The 22,183-nt window shown below is 49.9% G+C and overlaps 1 protein-coding gene across 2 annotated transcripts; it reads left to right on the plus strand.

Moving 5' to 3' along the window:
* Nucleotides 1–591: 591 nt before the first annotated feature.
* Nucleotides 592–21,792, plus strand: LCK (LCK proto-oncogene, Src family tyrosine kinase). Of its 2 annotated transcripts, none has more exons than XM_040467936.1 (13): nucleotides 592–719; nucleotides 13,930–14,039; nucleotides 14,313–14,394; nucleotides 14,596–14,686; nucleotides 14,920–15,018; nucleotides 15,157–15,260; nucleotides 15,433–15,582; nucleotides 15,880–16,032; nucleotides 16,178–16,357; nucleotides 18,491–18,567; nucleotides 18,660–18,813; nucleotides 18,897–19,028; nucleotides 21,134–21,792. In XM_040467936.1, the coding sequence occupies exons 2-13, from the start codon at nucleotides 13,935–13,937 to the stop codon at nucleotides 21,334–21,336; spliced, it is 1,530 nt and encodes a 509-aa protein (XP_040323870.1). In that variant the 5' UTR covers nucleotides 592–719; nucleotides 13,930–13,934; the 3' UTR covers nucleotides 21,337–21,792. The 2 variants fall into 2 exon arrangements, with proteins under 2 accessions (XP_040323870.1, XP_040323864.1); XM_040467930.1 differs by lacking the exon at nucleotides 592–719 and adding an exon at nucleotides 13,748–13,832.
* Nucleotides 21,793–22,183: the final 391 nt, after the last annotated feature.

Consider the following 22,183-nt stretch of genomic DNA (forward strand, 5'->3'; position numbering starts at 1 on the left):
AACGCGGGGTTGTCCTGCCTGCTTCCTTAAACAGATTGTTGTCCAGCATTCTGTCTATAAGAAGGGGGTTATTAGCCTACCCTCTGACTCTAATAAAGGTATCGTCCTGAGCCCTGAGATGGCATGACTGTTGTTTTGCCATAGTTATTTGTTAACCTGACATCTGACTGTAACATAAGGTGGTCTGCTCTCCAATGATTGAACAGGGAGAGCGCTCTCTCCTCTGATTCCAAAGTCCCTCTCTTAGACTGTAATGAAAAGGTCACTCAGCTCTCAGACTGTGACAGCAGTGCCACTTGTCTTTCACCAAAAGCCGAGTGTATGTCTGCTTGCCCCTTGCTCATTGAGATATAAAGGCTGCCCTTGAATCTCTTGTCCAGGTCGCCCCCGGGGGGCAGGAGGGAGGTTCCATCAGGTACCTTTTCTTCAGCTCTAAGAGCCCCCCTCCGGTGGGCTGGAGATGTAAAGGACCCCCAGGGGCTGAGGAGCTGGGGGCTATGGCAGCAGGAAGCTTGGGGTGCTGGAGGCTTGTGGTTGGGCTGCTGGGGCCCCGGTTGGCTGCGGAGCCCTTAGGAGGAGGCAGGAAGTCAGGGTGGGACGTGGGCGCGCTAAGACAGGCGGTGGCTACCTCGGCGAGGGGAGCTGAAACTGTGTGTGAGCTGCCAGGCTAGGCCAGGAGGACCATGTGAATGGGGCTGGAGGGCTCCTGGGCTGGGCAGGTAAGGAGTACTGGGAACAGGGGTCTAGGACTGTGGTGGGAGGACCGACTGGGGGAGGGTGGTGCTGCACCCGGGCATGGGGCGCGGCTCCCTGGGTATTCAGCAGCCCTACAGGCGGGGCAGGGGGATAGAAAAGCCTCACTAGAGGTCAGGTGGGCGGCGTGCGGTACAGCTGGAGGCCCCCTTTCCTACGTAGCTCTTGCCTCTCGCCTCTGCCACGCTGTCTGCACTGGTCCCTCCCTCACTGGCAGCATCTTCTTGGAGATCTGGTGCATGTACTGTCAGGCGTTGAAAAGGCCTTCAGAAATCCCCAAGTCCAGTCCCTGATCCCATTGATGGATGAGCCTCCTGAGGCCCAGAGAGGGCAAACGCCCCCTCCTTGCAGCCACTCAGCAAGGCAGTGGCAGGGTCAGGCCCTGGGAGAGGGTGGTGGCCTAGGCTAGGACTGCCCCCCACCCCACTGGGCAGGGTGATGATGGTCAGTCTTGAGTCAGGGGTTCCAGGAATCCTGCTGATGGCTGGGACAGACCCCAGTGACAAGCATCTTCTGAGAAAGAGAGAGAGAGAGGGATTGAGAGAGAGGGATTGAGACAGAAGAGTCACCCAGAGCATCCAGATGGACACGTGACAAGTGATTTTAGCCTCAGTGACCAGCAGTGCTGGAGAGCCTGGGGTGTCTCCTATTGGGAGCACATGGATGCAGGAGGGCAGGGATGGGGCCTCCAGGGTGGAAGCATCTGACCAGAGGCTGGGAAGTTGAAGGAGAGAGAATGGAAAGGAAAGGGCAGAGGAAAGGCTATTTTTATCCCAGACAGGGGCACAGGCGGCCCTGGGTAAGGAACGTCCACGCTTCCATCTGGAAAGTTGCCATTCCTGCCCCTGCCAGGTGTCACAGGATGTCCTTCCCCGGCCCCCCCCCCCCCCCCCTGGCGCTCTCTGGCCTCAGCACCCCCCCCCCCCCCACCTGCATGTACAGGGCCAGCTGGTACTGCAGATTGCTGCTTCAAACCCCGGGAAGGTGGAGGCCCAGGTAGGCATAGTCAGCTACCTGCCCACCCCCTCACTTTCTAACTCTGAGCCTTCAGTTTATGGGGGGCATCTCCGTGTGAGCCAGACTTTCCAGGGTCCCCCTACCCCACCCTCCACTGCTGGAGTTTTCCTTGACACACGATTTCCACCTAGTGTGTCCCAGTCTTTCTCTCGTCCCCAAGCCTGATGCCTGTAGCCTTTTGTGAGGGCTGGAGAACATGCTGGCTCTCCCTGTGCCTCGGGGGGGGGGGGGCCCATCCGCACCCTGGACCTGCACCCCCTCATTCTGCCAGCATGTGCTGAGAGATGACGCAGGGCCCCTCGCCCTCCAGGCTCATGGACAGAGGTTCTTCTCAAAGGGTAAAGGGCCAAGTGACAGGGCAAGAGAATGAGATAAGGGCCAAGACTACAGAAGACTTCCCTTGGGTGACCTGGAAGGCTCCCTGGAAGAGTCAACACAGTTCTGAGAAGGGCAAAGGCCCTTTTTGGAAAGCACCTATGACAGGAGCCAAGGTCACTGTCCCTGGTTTCTGTTTCTTGGGTACCATGAGGGTAGCGCAAAACCAAACACCAGAGAGTGGATGGCTATGGTATAGTGCAAAGAACATAGGTTTCAGGAACAGGCCGACCCAGGTACAATTCTGGGGCTGGCATTTCCTCAAATGGTATTGCCTTTGTCTCTCCAGACTCCAAACTCCAGATCATTAATCTGTAAAGAGGCAATAATCAATTTCTCCCTTACAGACTGTTTGTGGGGCCTGTCATGTGCCCTGGGTTGTACTTGACACATAGTAGGTGCTTAACGGAGGTTAGGCAGTCCCTCCTCCTGTAAATGGTGCACCAAAAGGAGGGCTGTTCACACCCAGAATTACACCTACTCAGCACCTTGGCAGGCCAGTGAACCCCGTCCCCTCACACTTGTGGTATAGCTTTGCAAATGAGCTTGTTTCCTGTGTATGGTGGGTGTGAGAATTCTAGGCTGAGCCACAGGGTCTACTTTAGAGGAGAGTCCCCCCAACAGCTTCAACACACACACACACGCATGCACTCCCTATCCCAAACACCAGACATATCATCAGACATTGCGTGTGTGCATATGTGGGCAGAAGCAGAGTCAGGGTCTACACACACAACACACATTGGATGTTACAAGGCTATATACATCCCCTCACAGGCTGATGACTTCAAGGCCAAGCTCCGTTTAGTGAAAGCAATGCTGAGGGGAGCTGGGTGTGAGGGTGGGATGGGGGCAGGCAAGACCAAGATACCATCATCCAGGGATGTGGCCAAACTTCAGTGTTGGCTTAAAGTGCCTGGTGCTGTGTTTCCAACACTTGTTCTGAAGAACAGCAGTTCACGGGGTGCCTGGGTGGCTCAGTCGGTTGGGTGTCTGAATTCAGCTCAGGTCATGATCTCACAGTTAGTGAGTTCGAGCCCCTTGATGGGCTCTGTGCTGACAGCTCAGAGCCTGGAGCCTGCTTCGGATTCTGTGTCTCCCTCTCTCTCCACCCCTCCCCTGCTCATGTTCTGTCTCTCTCTCTCTCTCTCTCTCTCTCTGTCTCTCCCTCTCAAAAATAAACATTAAAAAATATTAAACAACAACAACAACAACAACAATAAAACACCAGTCTCATGAGGCACCTGGAGAGAAAATGGTCTTGGGGCCAAATCCACATGGCCTCAGCTACCAACCAGCCCAACGCATGTTAATTTCATAGTCAATGTCAGCTTGTAAAAGCTTTGAAAGTTCCCCCAGAGTAGGGGCCTGATTGATTTTGTCCAACTCATCATTTCCCAAACTTCTTTGGTCACAGAACCTTTTCTCCCCCTGATCATCTATTCCACGCCTACTTTTCTTGTGATAGGGAGAGGAACAGAAGAGTAGGCTGTACAGTGAATCCTCCTCGAATGATCGTATCTCTTGGCAGGGTTTTTGCATTGGTGGTGGGTTTTTTTTTGTTGTTTTTTGTTTTCCAGTGACAAAATTAGCACACGGCTGTTACAAAAAATTCAAACGGTACAGAGGCATGAACAGAAATATAAGAAACACAGCCCCCTCCAACCTCACTTCTGGGATGTGTTCACCGCGAACAGTTTCCAGAGTTTCCTATGTGTGGCTGCTGACAAGTGTCGTGGTTAGAAGCCCAGGCTCTGGAGGTAGACCAAGGTTCAAATCACCACTCTACCACTTACTTATTTGTTATGAGGCCTCAAACAAATCGTTTTACCTCATTTGTGCCTCAGTTTTTGCATGTGTAAAATGGGGTTCATTATAGCATTTACTTGATAGGATTAGTATGAGAATTACATGGAAACATGCAAATAAAGTATTAGCACAGCACGTGGCTTAAAAGAATCCTCTTATAGATGCCCATTTACATGCAAGTAGGCTTCCATTCTACATTCTGTTCTGTAACTTGCTCGCCATGTTTTTTGGTCTTGGGTTTTTTGCTTGCCACGTTATAACTGGGATGTCTTTCCATGTCAATACCTGGAGACGGTCCTTCTCTCTTCAACAGCTTCAGCTAACCGTTCGCTTGGTAAATGGGTAATGGTGGTGATTTTGAAATGCTACTTCCTGACAAGTATTGCTGTTTTGCGTTGCCAGTGTTGTTGTGAGTCATAGACATTACCAATCAGTAAGGTGAAGACAGGCCTGTGGCCTCCTGGGAAAATGGAGTGATCTGCCAGAGGGGCACCCACCTCTGTCAGAGAGGGCAGGGCCAAAAGGACAGGAACCTCTTGATCTGCTCACCTCTGTGTCACCAGCGCTAGAACAGAGCTTGGCACAGAGAGATATCCGTGCAACTTTTGTCAGTAGGCTGACCAGTTAAGAAGATTGTCCCTCCATGGGGCACCTGGGTGGCTCAGTTGGTTGAATGTGTGACTCTTGATTTTGGCTCAGGTCCTGATCTCAGAGTTCATGAGATCGAGCCCCGCATCGGGCACCTGCTTGGGATTCTCTTTCCCTCTCTCTCTGCCCCTCATCTGCTTGCATGTGCTCTCTCTCTCTCTCTCTCTCTCTCTCTCAAAATAAATAAATGAACACTAAAAAAGAAAGAAAGAAAGAAAATTGTCCCTTCTCTAACTCACCAACAGACGTCTAAGCCCAAAGCTCTGGCTCGTGTTGTAACATTTCCCAAAATATGGCCTGTGCACCACCGATGTACGTGAGTGATATTAGGGGGTAATGAATTTGAATTTACAGATGATATTATGAATTTGTTTTAATGTACCCTGATTTCTGTTTATGGATGGTGATACTGATTTTCCATTTATGGTAGATAAATATATTCCATTTTAGGTAAATATATTCAAGGTGAAAAGGTGGTCTATGGAAATGCTCAAAATCACAAAGGAAAAGGAAAATAATTGATAATAGCTAATATTAGCGTTTAGACTGGAAAATGTTTAAGGCTGTTGTAATGAAATGCTCATGTTAGCCGCGAATAATAGAGTTGACCTTTAAACAACAGGGTTGTTGGGCTCCCACCCCACGCAGTCGAAAATCTGCGGTGTGTAACGTTCAGCTGCCCAAAGACTTAACTACAGTTGACCCTTAACTACATACAGTCAGGGGCGCTGACTACCCGCATAGTCAAAAATACCTGCACTGGGGTGCCTTGGTGGCTCAGTTGATTAAGCGGCCGACTTCGGCTCAAGTCATGATCTCATGGTTCATGAGTTCGAGCCCCACATTGGGCTCTGCTGACAGCTCAGAGCCTGGAGCCTGTTTCAGATTCTGTGTCTCCCTCCCTCTCTACCCCTCCCCTGCTCACACTCTGTCTCTCTCTCAAAAATAAAAAAAAACATTCAAAGAAAATCCTGGTATAACTTTGATCCCCCTAGGACTTTACTAATAGCCTACTGTTGACTAGAAGCCTTACTGATAACATAAACAGTTGGTTAACACATATTTTGTCCATTTTTATTTATTTGTTTATTTTTTATTTTTAGAGAGCGAGCACAAGCAAGGGAGAGGGGCAGAGGGAGAGAGAGAGAGAGGAAGAGAGAGAGAGGGAAAATCTTTTTTTTTTTTTTAAGCTTATTTACTTACTTTGAGAGAGAGAGTGCAAGTGAGGGAGGGGCCGAGAGAGAGAGAGACAGGGAGAAAGAGAGAATCCCAAGCAGGCTCCACACTGATGGTGCAGATGTGGTACAGATGTAGGGCTGGAACTCACCAACTGCAAGATCATGACCTGAGCCGAAGATGGACGCCCAATGGACTAAGCCACCCAGGTGCCCCGAGAGAGAATTGTAAGCAGGTTCCACCCTGAGCAGGGCTTCTATCTCAGGGCTCAATGCTATGACCCTGGGATCATAACCTGAGCTGAAATCAAGAGTTGGATGCTCAACCCAATGAGCCACCCAGAGGCTCCAGATTAACTTATATTTTGCATGTTGTATGTTTTATACATTGTATTGATACAATAAAGGAAACTAGAGAAAAGAAAGTGTTATTAAGAAAATCATAAGGAAGACAGACCACCTGGCTGGCTCAGCCGGTAGAGCATGCAACTCTCGATCTTGGGGTTGTAGCTTCGAGCCCCATGTTGGGTGTAGAGGTTACTTAAAAATAAAATCTTTGGAAAAAAAAAAAGAAAGGCAAAATCATAAGGAAGAGGAAATACACTTATAGTACTCTACTGTAAAATATCCACACATAAGTGGAGCCCCACGGTTCAAAGCCCTGTTATTCAAGGGTCAGGTGAACTCTCATGTACGTAGTTCTCCCTATGTGCCAAGCACATGCTAAACGCTTTATTTATGGGATCATCTATATCTCACATATAATGCTTACAACAGCCCTCCGTGGAGATCCTGTTTTAGTTCCCATTTTGCAGATGAAGGAATGGAGAGAGGCTCAGAGAGGTTTAGTAACCTGCCCAGAGGCCCTCTGCCATTACGGTCAAGCCACTCTCAGTTTCGTGAGAATAAATTCATCTTGTTTGCATTTAAGAGAAAGCTTATCTTTTTTGTTCTCTGTGGTTTAAAAAAAAAAAACGGGGGGTGTTATATCACAAAGGAACTCAGGACACATCCCTGTTCTATCCGTTAGAAATTATTTACCATGCCTACCAACCCTGATTCCTAAGTACCATGATGAGGGTTCTGCGTAGGCCTCCATAGGCAAGGCTGTTCATTGAACATATACAACCGTGCTAACAACCAAATCTTGGTCAAAGGAAAAGGCCAAGAAAATGTTTTAAGTGATTCCTGACAGATTTTGCCACAAGGTGGCCCAAAGTACCACAATGGTCTGCATTGGAATAGCCTGTCTGCTCTTGACCAAGAATTCCTGGCAAGAAGCTGGCACACATTTTGGACAGAATGTTCAATAAATGAATACGTTTACAGTTTAGGGGAGAAAAAGTGTTGCCCCTTTTTTTTTTTTTTTCTTCTTCAAGGGGACAAAACACATTCTAGGCAGCCAGGCGAGATAATGTCTACGGAGTTGATAAAGGTGAACAGGTTGGCAAAAATCAGAACTCATGGTGATATGAGCCCTAAACAGCCCTGGGTTTAGACAATCCAGTCCAGGAGCTGCACAGAGCCTGGGATTTTTGATCAGTTCTACACAGTGTGAGCAGGGCCACTGCTGCATGTGTTGGGCACTATGCTGAGGGTCATGAAGGGGTGGGGACTGACATCTGGCCCTCACTCTACTCTCCAAGTTTGAAACCCCAGGGAGGGGTGGCTCTTTATAATTGGCACAAAGTGCTCTGTGGACCATGGGCAGCTTTGAATTTGACCGAGAACATTACAGACCCTAGTCAGAGGAGGTCTAGATCTATAAAATTCCTGCTATTGACCTCGAATTCCAGAGTTGGGAGAAGAGAATGTCCTGTTTCACTCACCCCAGAATCTACCTCATTGCTGGGGCTGAGAGCCCTGGGGATTCTCTGGATCTGTTTTGTCTTCATCTTCTTTTCCTTTCTTTCAGACAATGAGACGTTTATATTAAGATTTAATTTTGATTTTCTTTTTACTGGCCTCGTTTCCTAACCTGATTAGATTATTTTGGCTACCCAGCAATCTTTGTCAAACTAAGACCAGAAGGATGGGACCCACATTGTGTATAAATAGATGTATGCATATACGATCTCACAACTACACAGGGACAGGCACAAACTATACATACCCCCATTCTGTGATACATCCGTCTGCACAAACAGCCTTGGACAAGCCCATGGGTATGCACACATAAGCACGATGTTCACAGAATCATCCGCCTTCATATACGCAGACTTGCATTCACCAATTGGCTAAATGTACACTCAGAAACATGCATTCTAGGTGGAAGGAGAATCGTCTTGCAGAAAAAGGCCTTTGTTAACAGCACAATGATCAAAGTTTTGATGAAGAGCGGTTCCCCACCCTGTCAGACCTCCTCCCCTGCCCTGTTTCCTCCATGGCCCCTCAGGATCCTCCACCCTCTTTAGAGGACTTCCCAAGGAGTAAAGAGTAGAGGAGAAAGCTTGGTAGGTAGCCTTATCTGAGTTTCACCTCTGCCTAGAGTCCTCATGTGCTATTGGGAAAATCACTCAACCTCTCTGATCCCCCAGAGTCTCCACCTTTAAAACAAGGCTGGTGGGGCGCCTGGGTGGCTCAGTCGGTTGAGCGGCCGACTTCGGCTCAGGTCATGATCTCGCGGTCCATGAGTTCGAGCCCCGCGTCGGGCTCTGTGCTGACAGCTAAGAGCCTGGAGCCTACTTCAGATTCTGTGTCTCCCTCTCTCTGACCCTCCCCTGTTCATGCTCTGTCTCAAAAATAAATAAACGTTAAAAAAATAAAAATAAAACAAGGCTGGTAAATTACACCAGTGCTTCTAAGCTCTTCCCTCCCAGGCTTCTTTGCCCTTTTTCCTTGTTGTAGTCCCCCCCACCCCCCAGGTCTCATGGTTTTGAAGTTACTTTGTTTAGGTGCTCATTTTCTTGTTTTCTAATTTAAATTTTAATCAGAGACTTAATCAAGTATGCATTGAAGAAACCATCATATAATTTGTCAAACTAAGAAACAAATTATAGTGCAATTTCCCTTCAGGCTTTTTGAAATACTGAAATAATCTGCAGGCCTCCAGCATCATCCTGGGGCCTCCCAGAAACATGGAGCTCCCAGTAGCGGGAGCCACTCACCAAAATCCTCTCTGGCATTGTCGGACCCCAAGGTCTCATGATGGCTGCCTGGCCCTACACTCCACAGCTTAGACTTTTGTAGAGGGCTGGATGTGCTACCTGCTGCTGGAGGCCTCCAGGAGCACAGGACAAGCCATAGAGGAAATTCTGGGGTCAGATTCCCCAGAAGAGTTAGAGTTCCTTTGGGCTTAATCAGGACAGGTTTGACTTCTTCCCCATTCCCGACTCCAGTATATATTTTTATATATTTTTAAATGTTGATTAATTTTTATTTTTTAATGCTTATTTATTTATTTATTCTGAGAGAGAGAGAGAGGATGAACAGAGAGAGGAGGGACAGAGAGAGAGAGAGGGACAGAGAATCTGACCGAAGTAGGCTCTGTGCTGACAGCAGAGAGCCTGAAGTGGGGTTTGAACCAAGAACTGTGAGATCGTGACCCGAGCTGAAGTCAGACGCTCAACCGACTGAGCCACCCAGGTGCCTCAATTTTTTTTTAAGTAGGCTCCATGCCTAATGAGTGCCGGACACGGGCCAAACTCGCAACCCTGAGGTCAAGACCCAAGCTGAAAGCAAGAGTCTGATGCTTGAAGCACCTGGGTAACTCAGTGGGTTAAGCATCTGACTCTTGATTTCAGCTCAGGTCGGGATTTCATGGATTCGTGGGTTTAAGCCCCGCATCTGGCTGACAGCACAGAGCCTGCTTGGGTCTCTCTCTCTCCCTCTCTCTCTGCTCCTCCCCCTACTTCAAAATAAATATACTTGAAAAAAAAAACCCAACTTTTTTTGAGGGAAAAAAAAAAAGTCTGGGGCATCTGAGTAGCTTAGTCGGTTGAAAGTCCAACTTTGGCGCAGGTCATGATCTCACAGCTCGTGAGTTCGAGCCCCGCGTCGGGCTCTGTGCTGACAGCTCAGAGCCTGGAGCCTGCTTCAGATTCTGTCTCCCTCTCTCGCTGCCCCTCCCCTGCTCATGCTCTGTCTCTCTGTCTCTCTCAAGGATAAATAAACATTAAAAAAAATTTTTTTTAATGAATAAATGTTAAATTTTTTTTTTTTTTAAAGAAAAAGGAAAAGGAAAAAAAAAAAAATGTCTGAAGCTTAACTGACTGAGCCACCTAGGCACCCCTGGCCCTAGTAACTAGGGATGTCAGGTCCTCTCTGGTAGGCCCAGATTTAGTCCATGATATAGATCCTGTCTGCATGCTGTCCTGGACCGTGGCCCAAGGCCCTGTGTCTCTTTTCCCTTCCCCGCGTGACTCCAGCCTGGACCAGGCACCAGCTTCCAGCCCTGTGATCTCCAACCTGGATTTCTTCTGGCCCCTCCACTGGCTTCTCCTCGCTATCGCATCCAAATTCATCCCCTTACCTCAACCCCAAACTTTTCTGTCTCTTACCCTTTTCTGAAGCCTCTGAGAATGTCAGCCTAGATGGGCCCTACGATCTCAGTCCAACTCCATCTGATGTTGGCGTTCTCTATACAGTACAATCAACCTGTGATCTTCCAAGGCCTGTTTGAATATCGCAAACAACGCGATGCTCACGGCCTCACCCATAGCTCAGCTCGTCTTTGGCTGCTTCCAGATTGATATCAGGGCTTCTCTGGAGGCGTTTGCTGCTCATTAGTTCCTAGCCATAATGAAATTAGCTGTCAAAAAGCCATTTACAGCCACAGATGGGTAGACTCTGGTTGAGCAGGATTTCTCGAATGTCTCTCCCCCACACTCCAGGACTCCTCACAGGAGCAGGGAGAGTGAATGTGTATCCTTTTCCTTGAAAGTCTCTTGATTTGGCTTAAAGTTCCACGTACGTTTTACATTTTCCTCCACAATAGGTCTATGTTTGCTTAACTCTATGAATAAGGTCAAGTAACACTCATGTTCTGAGAAGACACACACCCATGACTTCTGGCATCCATGAAGGGTCCTGAGTATCTCAGTTTGACAAACATGACTTTCAAGGGAGGCCTGGGTGGCTGAATCGTTTAAGCGTCCAACTCTTGATTTCGGCTCAGGTCGTGAGCTCATGGTTCCTGAGACTGAGCCCTGCGTCAGGCCCTACACTGACAGTGTGGTGCCTGCTTGGGATATTCTCTCACCCCCTCTCTCTGCCCCCCCCCCCCCCCCCCCCCCCAAATAAACTTAAAAAAAAAAAGAAAGAAATAAAAGAAACATTGGATTATCTACCAATTCCATTCTCCCATCCTCCAAAGTAGGGCCTGGGAGGGCAAAATGAGCAGTGGTGGAAGTCTTTCTAAGCTCTAAACTAAGCTAACATTTGTGCAAGCTTATGAGAAAGGGATGCTAAGACCCCTCTGACAGAAAAGGAAAAGTGAAGCTTAGGAAGAATGATTTCAGCAGTCATACAGTAAGCGTCAGAACTGGGGTTTGAACTTAGGTCTCTCTGATTCTGAGGCCCGTCTTCGAGTTTTTTGTTTTGTTTGCTTGTTTATTTTTTAAGATTTTCTTTTCTTTTTTCTTTTTTTTTTTAATTTTTTTTTTCAACGTTTATTTATTTTTTGGGACAGAGAGAGACAGAGCATGAACGGGGGAGGGGCAGAGAGAGAGGGAGACACAGAATCAGAAACAGGCTCCAGGCTCTGAGCCATCAGCCCAGAGCCTGACGCGGGGCTCGAACTCACGGACCGTGAGATCATGACCTGGCTGAAGTCGGACGCTTAACCGACTGCACCACCCAGGCGCCCCTAAGATTTTATTTTCAAGTAATCTCTACACCCAGCGTGGGGCTTGAACCCACAACCCTGAGATCAAGAGTCACATACTCCACCAATGGAGCCAGCCAGGCATCCTGAGTCTTTTTTTTTTTTGTTTTGTTTTTTTAAAAAAATTTTTTTTTTTTCAACGTTTATTTATTTTGGGGACAGAGAGAGACAGAGCATGAACGGGGGAGGGGCAGAGAGAGAGGGAGACACAGAATCGGAAACAGGCTCCAGGCTCTGAGCCATCAGCCCAGAGCCCGACGCGGGGCTCGAACTCACGGACCGCGAGATCGTGACCTGGCTGAAGTCGGACGCTTAACCGACTGCGCCACCCAGGCGCCCCTTTTTTTTTGAATTGAGATACAATTGACATGTGTCCTTAAGTCTTGCAAACCAAAAAAATCTCCACTACCCTCCCTCCACTTCTACTTGGTCCCAGCATGGATTAGCATCTCCAGCTTTGTTCTCTCCCAAATAGGTTGTGTGAGGTTGTTTTTTTTTTTTAAGTTTATTTATTTTTGAGAGAGAGAGAGAGAGAGAGGATCTTAAACAGGCTCCACTCTCTGTGCAAAGCCCAACGTAGGGCTCAAACTTCATGAACAGTGAGATCTTGACCTGAGCTGAAATCAAGAGTCGGCTGCTTAACTGACTGAGCCACCCAGGCGCCCCAAATGGGGTGAGTTTAAGCAGGCCTCTCCGGGCCTGCTTATCTAAGGTTCAGTTTGCTCATCTAAGATCAGAAGTTAGGCTTGGTGGCTTCTAAGATCCTGGAAGATGGGATGCATGAATCCTCCGCGTACTAGTCAACATTTATTAATGACAACTAGTTCTGGGTGCTGGAGCATTTAGGCAAATAAAGCACAGCTTCTGTTCTGGATGAATCCACCTCTCATCAAGGGAGTGGGAAATGCAGTGCGACTGACACATAAAATCAGTCCAGTCATGATACTCAGTGCTAAGTTGACAACTCGTTTGAGTGGAGTGTTGTAGGAGGGCTTCACAGAGTAGGTGATATTTGAGCTGAGCCTGGAAGGTTGAGTTAGTTCAGTAGGTAGACAAGAGAGCATTCAAGGTAGGGGAGCCACACGTGCAAAGGTATGGAGTAAGAAAATAGCATGGGGTGTTTGGAAAAGGCAAGAGTAGATAAAAATGAAGGCTGTGTGAGTGTGAGTGTGTGTGTGTGTAGCAGAATAGACCACGGAGGTGGATTTGATCTTGATATTAAAGGGTCTTGGGGCGCCTGGGTGGCTCAGTCAGTTAAGCGTCTGCCTTCAGCTCAGGTCATGGTCTCACGGTCTGTGGGTTCGAGCCCCGCGTCGGGCTCTGTGTTGACAGCTCGGAGCCTGGAGCCTGTTTCAGATTCTATGTCTCCCTCTCTCTCTGACCCTCCCCTGTTCATGCTCTGTCTCTCTCTGTCTCAAAAATAAATAAAGGTTAAAAAAAAAAAGATAAAAAAAAAAGGGGGTCTTGAGTGGTTAATTTTATCTGAGGACTAGTGATTTCTAAGCAGTTCGGAGAAGAAGCCCCAGGAAGGAGATGCTCTCAGGACTCCTGGGGGCTTCACAATGAGGCGTCCAGTCTACTCTGTTTCAGGCAGAACAGCCCCACTTGTACCTGTTTTATCTATGAGGTTCTGCGTTCTGCTTGATTTCCATCTGACAAAAAGTTTCCACTGCTTAAGCAAGCAAACAAATAGAAAAGTTATGGTCAATAGTGTCGCTGAAGGTTTTTCTGCTGGTGAGAATCAGAAAGAACCCTCTGAAGGAGACTTGTTGCGGGGGGGTTGGGGAGGCTGGGGCCTGACCGCTGACATTAGGGAGCAGGAGTCTGCCATTTGGCTGGCTTCCTTGGCTAGAAAGGGGAATTGTAAATAGGAGGTGGGGTGCACACACCTCTCTGGTAGGGGAAGATGAAAATTCAGGTCTCCTCCACGGCCTGGGGAAGTGTGTGTGAACTTTAGTAGGTATTCCTCCAATGTGGGGGATGGGCAGAGAGAGAGAGAGAGAGAGAGAGAGGGTTGGGGGAGAGGCAGGAAGTGGGCAAGTAGGCTAACAAAGGTAGCTGTGGCGGTTTGCCCACCCCAGGTGGGAGGGCGGGGCCTAGGGCTCAGTGGGGGCCCATGTGCGACTTTACTTGTGGCCTGGGGGCTCAGAGGGAGCACCAGTCTGGAGCTAGGACCTCATTTCAGCTTTTCTGTGGCTGGTGAATGGGGGTTGGGGGCCTGACAATCTCAGGTACTTGTGGAAATTCCCAGGGCAAGGCCCTAGGATGTCTGATGTCCGGGAAGTAGATCTTGGGGGAGCCCCTTCAGCCCCCTCTCCATTCCCCCAGGGACCATGGGCTGTAGCTGCAGCTCAAACCCTGAAGATGACTGGATGGAAAACATCGATGTGTGTGAGAACTGCCATTACCCGATAGTCCCACTGGATGGCAAGGCCACGGTAAGAGGCAAGACAGGGGACTGACTTGGCGAGGGAGTCTGGTGGAGGACACAAACCAGGAGAAAGAAACCACCACTGGAATAACAGAGTGGTCTTCTCCCCTTGGAAACTGAAAGGAAAGGAGGCTGAGAGAGGGGAAGGGACTCTTCTGAGTAGCTGGTAAATTCAGGGACAAGACCCAGCCAAGCTGGAGAAGTGAGAACAGTGGGGAGGGGAGCCAGTATCTGACCAGTCTTTTGCTCTCTGACCCCATTTTCACCCCCCACCCTACAGCTGCCCATGCGGAATGGCTCTGATGTGAGGGATCCACTAGTTACCTACGAAGGCTTCAATCCCCCAGCCTCACCATTGCAAGGTGACCTCACAACCAGTGGGGCCTGAAAGTTAAGGCCTGTGGATCCTTGGCTCTTGTCTCCCATCTCCCTATCCACTCTCTACCTTGTCTTGCCTCTCTTGTCCCTGATCTTCTTCGCTGCCCTGTAGCTCTTGAACTCTGTGCTTCCAGCCTATCCAGGCTGGTTCTCCCTGACCCCCACCCCCACCCCTGTCTTTACAGACAACCTGGTTATCGCTCTGCACAGCTATGAGCCCTCTCACGATGGAGACCTGGGCTTCGAGAAGGGTGAACAGCTCCGTATCCTGGAGCAGTGAGTGTCCTCTCCATGCCACCCATCCTTGCCCCACGGGAGCGTGGGAGGGAGCAGGGATCCCCTGTACCGCGCGGCCCCTGAGTGGCACGCAGCGGGAGCCCTTGGGACAAAATGGGAGGCTCCGGAGTGCCGGGCTGGAGGCGGGGGTGGCATGGTGTAACTGGAGGCTTTGAAGGTTTCCAGCCGAATCCAAGGCCAGGCCGACCCCACTGACTGCCTCTGTCGCGCAGGAGCGGCGAGTGGTGGAAGGCGCAGTCCCTGACCACGGGCCAGGAAGGTTTCATCCCCTTCAACTTCGTGGCCAAAGCGAACAGCCTGGAGCCCGAACCGTAAGTGGGGACTCCTCGTGGCGAAGGATGGGAGCAGAGGAGGGGTGCTGGGGGGGGGGGGTAGTGGTGAATGCTTGAGGGCGATGGAGGAAGAAGTGACCAACAACACAAGACTGCCTTCGCTTCTGCCTTGCGCAGCTGGTTCTTCAAGAACCTGAGCCGCAAGGACGCGGAACGGCAGCTCCTGGCGCCCGGGAACACGCACGGCTCCTTCCTGATCCGGGAGAGCGAGAGCACCGCGGGTGAGCGGCTGGGCGGGGCCGCGGGGGCGGGGGCGGGGCGGCTCGGGAGCCGGACCGCGGCTCGGAGGTGTGTGCCGCTAGATCCCAGGGAAGGGGCGCGGGACTAGGGGCGCCCTTCGCAGGGCGCACCCTCTCCCTCTTTTTGCATTCGTTCACCCATTCTTTCACCCAGGATCGTTTTCACTGTCCGTGCGGGACTTCGACCAGAACCAGGGAGAGGTGGTGAAACATTACAAGATCCGTAACCTGGACAAAGGCGGCTTCTACATCTCCCCCCGCATCACTTTTCCTGGCCTGCACGAGCTGGTCCGCCATTACACCAGTGAGCCCAGGCAGGAGCCCCTCCGACGTGCGCCTGAGGCGCCTTCACCTGTGCCCCACCAGCCCGCCTCCCCTAAGCTCCCCTAAGCTCCTCTGGGTGGATACCCTCCGCCCATCTCTCAGCGCGCTCCTTCATTCCCCGCAGTGGGTGAGGTGCGGCACCCGATAGCCCAGGTGTCGGGGTGACAGCCTCACACCTCCCCTGCCAGTCTATTTCTCCTTGGCCAAGCGGGGACTGAGTGGCGGCACCGAGTCCTGCCGTATTGACAACCCTAACCCCCCTCCCTTGTCCTCGCAGATGCTTCGGACGGGCTGTGCACGCGGTTGAGTCGCCCCTGCCAGACCCAGAAGCCCCAGAAGCCTTGGTGGGAGGACGAGTGGGAGGTTCCCAGGGAGACGCTGAAGCTGGTGGAGCGGCTGGGGGCTGGCCAGTTCGGGGAGGTGTGGATGGGTGAGTGAAGCCTTCCGGGACTGCGGGGGAAGGGGAGAAGGGGAGGCTTCCGCTGAGGTCGTGAGAGTCCCCAGAGAGTGTCCAGGCAGCTACCTGGCTCTGGGTGCTCCGGCTCCCAGTGACTCCCCAGCCCTCTCCGCCCCAGGGTACTACAACGGGCACACAAAGGTGGCAGTGAAGAGCCTGAAGCAGGGCAGCATGTCCCCCGACGCCTTCCTGGCCGAGGCCAACCTCATGAAGCAGCTACAACACCAGAGGCTGGTCCGGCTCTACGCGGTGGTCACCCAGGAGCCCATCTACATCATCACGGAATACATGGAGAATGGTGGGTGCCGCCACTGTCATTGACCGCTGGGGGGCGCTGACACATTCCCTCTGCTCCTGAATAGAGGATGGAGGAGATCTGCCATTTCGCCGGGCTCAGCACTGAGGGTTTCTTGTTTTTCTGGGCCTCTAAAGAGTCACCACCAGGGACAAGAAGAGGGTGTGATGTCTGAGCCTGTCTAGGAGCACAGGCTAAAGTGGAAGGCTCTGGAAGAGCTTTGACTTCTCATCTTCCCTGACCTGCAATCCTGTTTGCCTTTTTCAAAGCTCTACCTTGATCTCAGGATGCTTGATTTCAAACGAGTGTGTCCCTAGCCCCATTTCTATCTTCCTTTTGACCCAGAGCCTTGGGAGGGCAGACCTGCCCCAAATCCCTCTCTTTCAGTTCTAGGTGAGCCCCTTGCCCTTCTTTGGACAGACAGAGAGCCCCCAGGGAGGTGGATAAAAGTTTCTAGGTCCACCTTTGCCACCAATTTGCTGTGTGACTCAGGCCAAGTCCCTGTCCCATCCCTGGTGCTCATTTTTCCCAAGTGTAACATCAGAAATCTAAACGGGCTCACCCAAAAATAATTTAGAGTAGTCCTTAAGGGTTCTAGGATCTGACTTCCTGTATTAGAATCTTGCCTTCGTGATTGTGTGGCCTTGGGCCGATCACTTCACTTCCCTCTGCTATGGCTTCCTCATCTATAAAATGGTGGTAGTAATGCAATGGTAACTTTTTCATAGGGCCTTTGTGAGGATGAAAGAGTCAGTGTATATAGAGCAGACAGAATAGTGTCTGTTCAATAAATTTGTTGTCATCTGGCTCAGATTCTTTGGGAGTATAAGATCTGTCACTCTTTTGGCTAGTGGATTCTGGAAGTGGCAAATAGGTTTTACCATGTGGGCCAACTTCAGATGGTAGTTGCTTGAAGTTCTGTGTTGAGGAGGATGCTGAGGCTCATTGGAAGTAAGTGCTGGGGTTGATTACCAGCATCTGCCGTGGACCGGATGCAGGAGCGGCAGTTCATGCAATGTATTTACTGTGTCTGGGTGAGGCTTTTATCTTTGGTGACTAATTCAGCACTCATAATAGGACACTTAGGTTGCTGCTGTCTTTAAATGCTTATTTATTTACTTTGAGAGAGAGAGAGAGAGAGAGCAGGGGAGGGGCAGAGAGAGAGAGAGAGAGAATCCCAAGCAGGCTCACACTGTCATTGCAGAGCCTGATGGAGGGCGGGATTCCACGAACCGTGAGATCATGACCTGAGCCGAAATCAAAAGTCAGACGCTTAAATGACTGAGCCACTCAGGCACCCCAGGTTGCTGCCATCTTTACCCAGGCTTTTAATCTCTTGAGAAGGGCTAGCAATTACTAGCTCCGTTCTAGTAGCTTCCATCCCTGGTCATCTCTTAGTCACCCTCTATTACCAGATGTGGTCCCTCAGGCCCCCAGGCACCTCTTTCCATACTCCATTGAATACATTCAGCACACATTTATCACTGCTTACTTTGGGCTAGGCACTGGGAGCACAGATGGACAAAACAATGTTCCTGCTATCAGGGAAAACTCATTTTAGTTGTGTGGCATAAACTCTAGGAAAACCAGAGTTTCGCCATGGGAAAATTCCAGCATGCCATGGGGAATGTAGATAATGATGCAATTTATTAGGCCTGGTAGGACCTAGAGAGGCTTCCTAGAGGAATAGTCTTGCTGGGCCATGAAAGAAAAGTAGAATTTTTAGCAGGCAGAGATGGGACAAAAGAGACTTTGGGGTGAGAGCCCAGTGGTCTATATGAAAAACCTCAAAATTGTCTAGGGTGGATAGAGTGAAAGAGGCCGAAGGGGAGGAAAGAGAAGCAACTATGAATGTGGACTGTGCAGGGCTTTGGACATGGGGCAGGACATTGAGCTCTACCCCATTGGTGATCAGAAGCTTACAGACTTCTCCAAGCATACCCCATCCTAGTCCCTGGGAAAAGACTTCATGTATCCTGGGCATCCTCACCCTGAATGCACACTTGTCCATTCTCACCCCTTACTCTTCTTTCCACATGTCAGACACTACTTCTAAATAGCCAGTTAGGGGACAAGGATCAGGGAGCTTTCTGCTGGGCCAGCTTGAGTTAGCAACTTTTCTGCTTCTGTTCACAGGGAGCCTGGTGGATTTCCTCAAGACCCCTCCAGGCATCAAGTTGACCATCAACAAACTCTTGGACATGGCAGCCCAAGTAAGGAGACTGGGGAGGGGCTGGGTGAGTGCACAGCCCGGTGGGGTAAGGATGTCTGGTCCAGGACTGCTGACCTCCTCTCTGGCCTGCAGATTGCAGAGGGCATGGCATTCATTGAAGAACGGAATTACATCCACCGTGACCTGAGGGCTGCCAATATCCTGGTGTCGGACACCCTGAGCTGCAAGATTGCAGACTTTGGCCTAGCACGCCTCATTGAGGACAATGAGTACACAGCCAGGGAGGGTAGGTGTGGGATACAAGGGAAGTCTGGGGCCTGCAGGGTCTGGCCAAACAGACCCAGGTGACCTCACTCTGCCTCCCTCCAGGGGCCAAGTTTCCCATTAAGTGGACAGCACCAGAAGCCATTAACTACGGGACATTCACCATCAAGTCGGACGTGTGGTCTTTTGGGATCCTACTGACGGAGATTGTCACCCATGGCCGCATCCCTTACCCAGGTCAGGGCCAAGGGCAGGAGCTGAAAGACTAATGGGGACAAGCAGCAAATCCATGTCTTTCTACTTACTTCGTCTGTCCCTGAATCTTTCTAACTGCTTCTCCTGTATTCACTGAGGACTCCAGCAAGCCCAGTCAGGTGCCACATCTCCCAGGGCTAGCGTCCATCTCTGTCGATTTCTCTCCTGCTTCAATAATCCCAGCTCTTTTCTTTAGTTCAGACACAGGCAGCCTAGGATGGTAGAAGAGGATCTGGCTCGAAGCAGGAAGCCTGCCTTTATTACCAGATCTGCCATTCAGGCCAACTTTCTGTTTGAGTTTGATCAGATCATGCTTTCTTTCCCCATCTGTAAATTATGAGGTTAGAACAGTACCTGGCCCATACGAAGCACTTAAGAGTGTTAGGTTTTATTATTAATCATCATTTTGAGCAAGTGACTTTAGGCAGGTGACTTTACCTCTCTGAGCCTCAGTTTCCTGATATGAAAAATGAGACTATCTGTAAAAGAGTTTGACTCCCTGTAGGTGCTCACTAAATGCTGACTTCCCTTTCCTCCGAAACTTTCCATCTAAAGAATGAGAGAGACATGTAAACAACTAATTCCTACCCTCTAGCTTCTGCACAAAGTCCTTTACCCCTGAATTCAGCCAAGACGGATGGAATTTTTTTTAAAGTAACTTGCTAGGAAACTATGGGGAAAGGAAATGGAACACAAAGACAGAGCAGAGAGGTCACGGAGCACAGTGGCCAGATACGCAGAAGCTTCACATAGCCCGGGAGCAACATGTACAGAACTTTGCTCCTAGGAAGGTAAAAGTACCTTAGAATCAGGTGAGAACCTGAAGGACTTCCCTGCCCGGGATTTGCCCCATCACAGAGTCCAAGGGCAGCACCGGGGCTAGAACCACACTCCAGTCATCCTGCCAAGTGTCCTCACTGCCCCTCCACTGGGCCCATAGAGGTGAACCCATAGAGAATTTCTCTTTTAGAAGAAACAAAGCATTGGGGCAGCTGGCTGGCTCAGTCAGTAGAGCATATGGCTTTTGATCTCAGGGTCATGTGTTCAAGCACTACATTGGGCATACAGCCTACTTAACAACAACAACAACAACAACAACAACAACAACAACAAAACAGCAACAAAAACATTACAAGTATGATGGCAACAGAAGTATGGCAACAGAAATGTGGCTTCAGGGTTAAGGAGACAATGAGGAGTAATGGGGACCTGGGTGAACCTGGGTGAGCATCTATTCCAGAGGATGGTTGCTACTAAGACATAGGGACCCCCAAAACAGATCCTTTCTTTTTTTCAAAAGCCAAAAGTTGAAATTTTAGGAAAATTTGCCCATATCCAAATATCAGTGATTGATTCAAATTGTTGAAAGACACTATAGGGACTAAACCGAAGTAGATCTATGGGCTATATTTAAGCTGGGTGTAGACTGTGAGTTTGCACTCTCGCCTCTAGCCATGGGTGTGTAGTTCACTGATCTATGTCCTTGAATTTCCGGGTTTTAAAGGAAGTGGCCCCCAAATTATTTAATCTGGGTCACACAGGGGCCTTTGCTGGGGGGTCTATCTGGTTTCCTGATGCAGCATCTCATGTGCCTGGTCCCAAAGCCAGAGAAGCCTCACCACTATGCTGTCTGTGAGCTCCCATTCTGTCCTGGGCCCTGACCTGCCACCATCTCTCCCCACCAGATCGTAATACTCAAAGATATTCTTCATGCAGCATCTCTCCAGGCACTATACTTGGTGCTTTATATGCACTCTCACTCAATTTTCATAACAGCTCTATGAGGTAGGAGCTACTATATAATCCATTTCCCAGATGAGGAAACTGAGGCTCAAAGAGGGGAGGTGGCTCACCCCAGGTCTCACATTCAACATCTACGTGTTTTGAGTGCTTAAGCCACAACAGACACTCCAAGTGGCGTGACTGACACTGGGCAGGTACCTGAAGTACGCTGTTACCATTGGTGAGGACCAAGATCCTTTGGGATTGATTGGTGCTCACACCATGCCAGTTAAACATTCTAAACATCATCCCTGCTGTGGGCTTCCAAAGCCCGAATCCTTGATCTTTCTCCTATCAACCTCTAGGGATGACCAATCCTGAGGTGATTCAGAACCTGGAGCGAGGCTACCGCATGGTGCGACCTGACAACTGCCCAGAGGAGCTATACCACCTCATGATGCTGTGCTGGAAGGAGCGGCCAGAGGAACGGCCCACCTTTGACTACCTGCGCAGCGTGCTAGAGGACTTCTTCACGGCCACAGAGGGCCAGTACCAGCCCCAGCCCTGAGAGGCCTAGCTGGCCGGGCCTGGAGCCCTACCTCCATCTAGTCAACCTGGCTGGGGGAGATGCAGTTCTTGTGTCTTACCCATGTGGCCTATGCACATATGGACTCTGCACGTGAATCCCATCCCCCGTGTGGCACATATACTTCTTGTGTCTTATACACGGGTTCTGTAGTTGTGTGGGCTCTGCACGTGTGTCTTGTACATGTGTGGCAAGTGCATATATGACTTGGACACCCATTCAAGTTGTCCCTTTGTGGGTCCTACCTCCCAAGACCACCGGAGAGAAGGGAGACGCCTGTGATTGATACCAGCTTCTGCCCACCCCCTTTTCCTTTCCCCTAGCCATCAAGAAACTCCTTGAAGGCTGGGACCTTATCTAATACCTCTGTGTGCTCCTCCTTGGTGCCTGGCACACATTAGGAGCTCAATAAATGACTCTCTGTTGACAAAGACTGTACATCTCTCAGCTCCCTATTCCCATCTCCTCTTCCTTGGGAGGGAGGAGTGGGGGTTCAAAAGATGGAAAGTAAGTCACCCTGAATTGTGAAAGATGGGATGAGGGGATGTCTGATCTTTTTTCAGCCCTGCTGATTTGGGGGGGCCAAGAGGAAGTTCTTACACTTTGCTGTATGGGCTTTGTGAACTCCTTCAACCCACCCCTACCCCAAAGGATTAAGTGTGAACCCCTGCGCAGAACCTCCTAGGGAGTGGGTGTGTCCCAGGACCCTCCCCTTCCATTATGTAAGGGCAATAGCTTTTTTTACAATTACTGATTCTGGGGCTAGATTTGTACTCAAATATGTTTTGGTTCACGTTCAAGATGTTTTTGAACACTGAATTAATTTACT

The sequence above is a fragment of the Herpailurus yagouaroundi genome, unplaced genomic scaffold (assembly GCF_014898765.1).
Source record: "Herpailurus yagouaroundi ecotype Mexico unplaced genomic scaffold, PumYag 77, whole genome shotgun sequence".
NCBI lineage: Eukaryota > Metazoa > Chordata > Mammalia > Carnivora > Felidae > Herpailurus > Herpailurus yagouaroundi.

Excerpts from the sequence above, each read along its gene's own strand:
- LCK (XM_040467930.1), top strand. The coding sequence starts at position 13,805 with ATGGGGGTTGGGGGCCTGACAATCTCAG. Across the intron at positions 16,358-18,490 it reads CACGGAATACATGGAGAATG|GGAGCCTGGTGGATTTCCTC; the intron begins GTGGGTGCCGCC and ends TTCTGTTCACAG. Across the intron at positions 18,568-18,659 it reads TCTTGGACATGGCAGCCCAA|ATTGCAGAGGGCATGGCATT; the intron begins GTAAGGAGACTG and ends TCTGGCCTGCAG.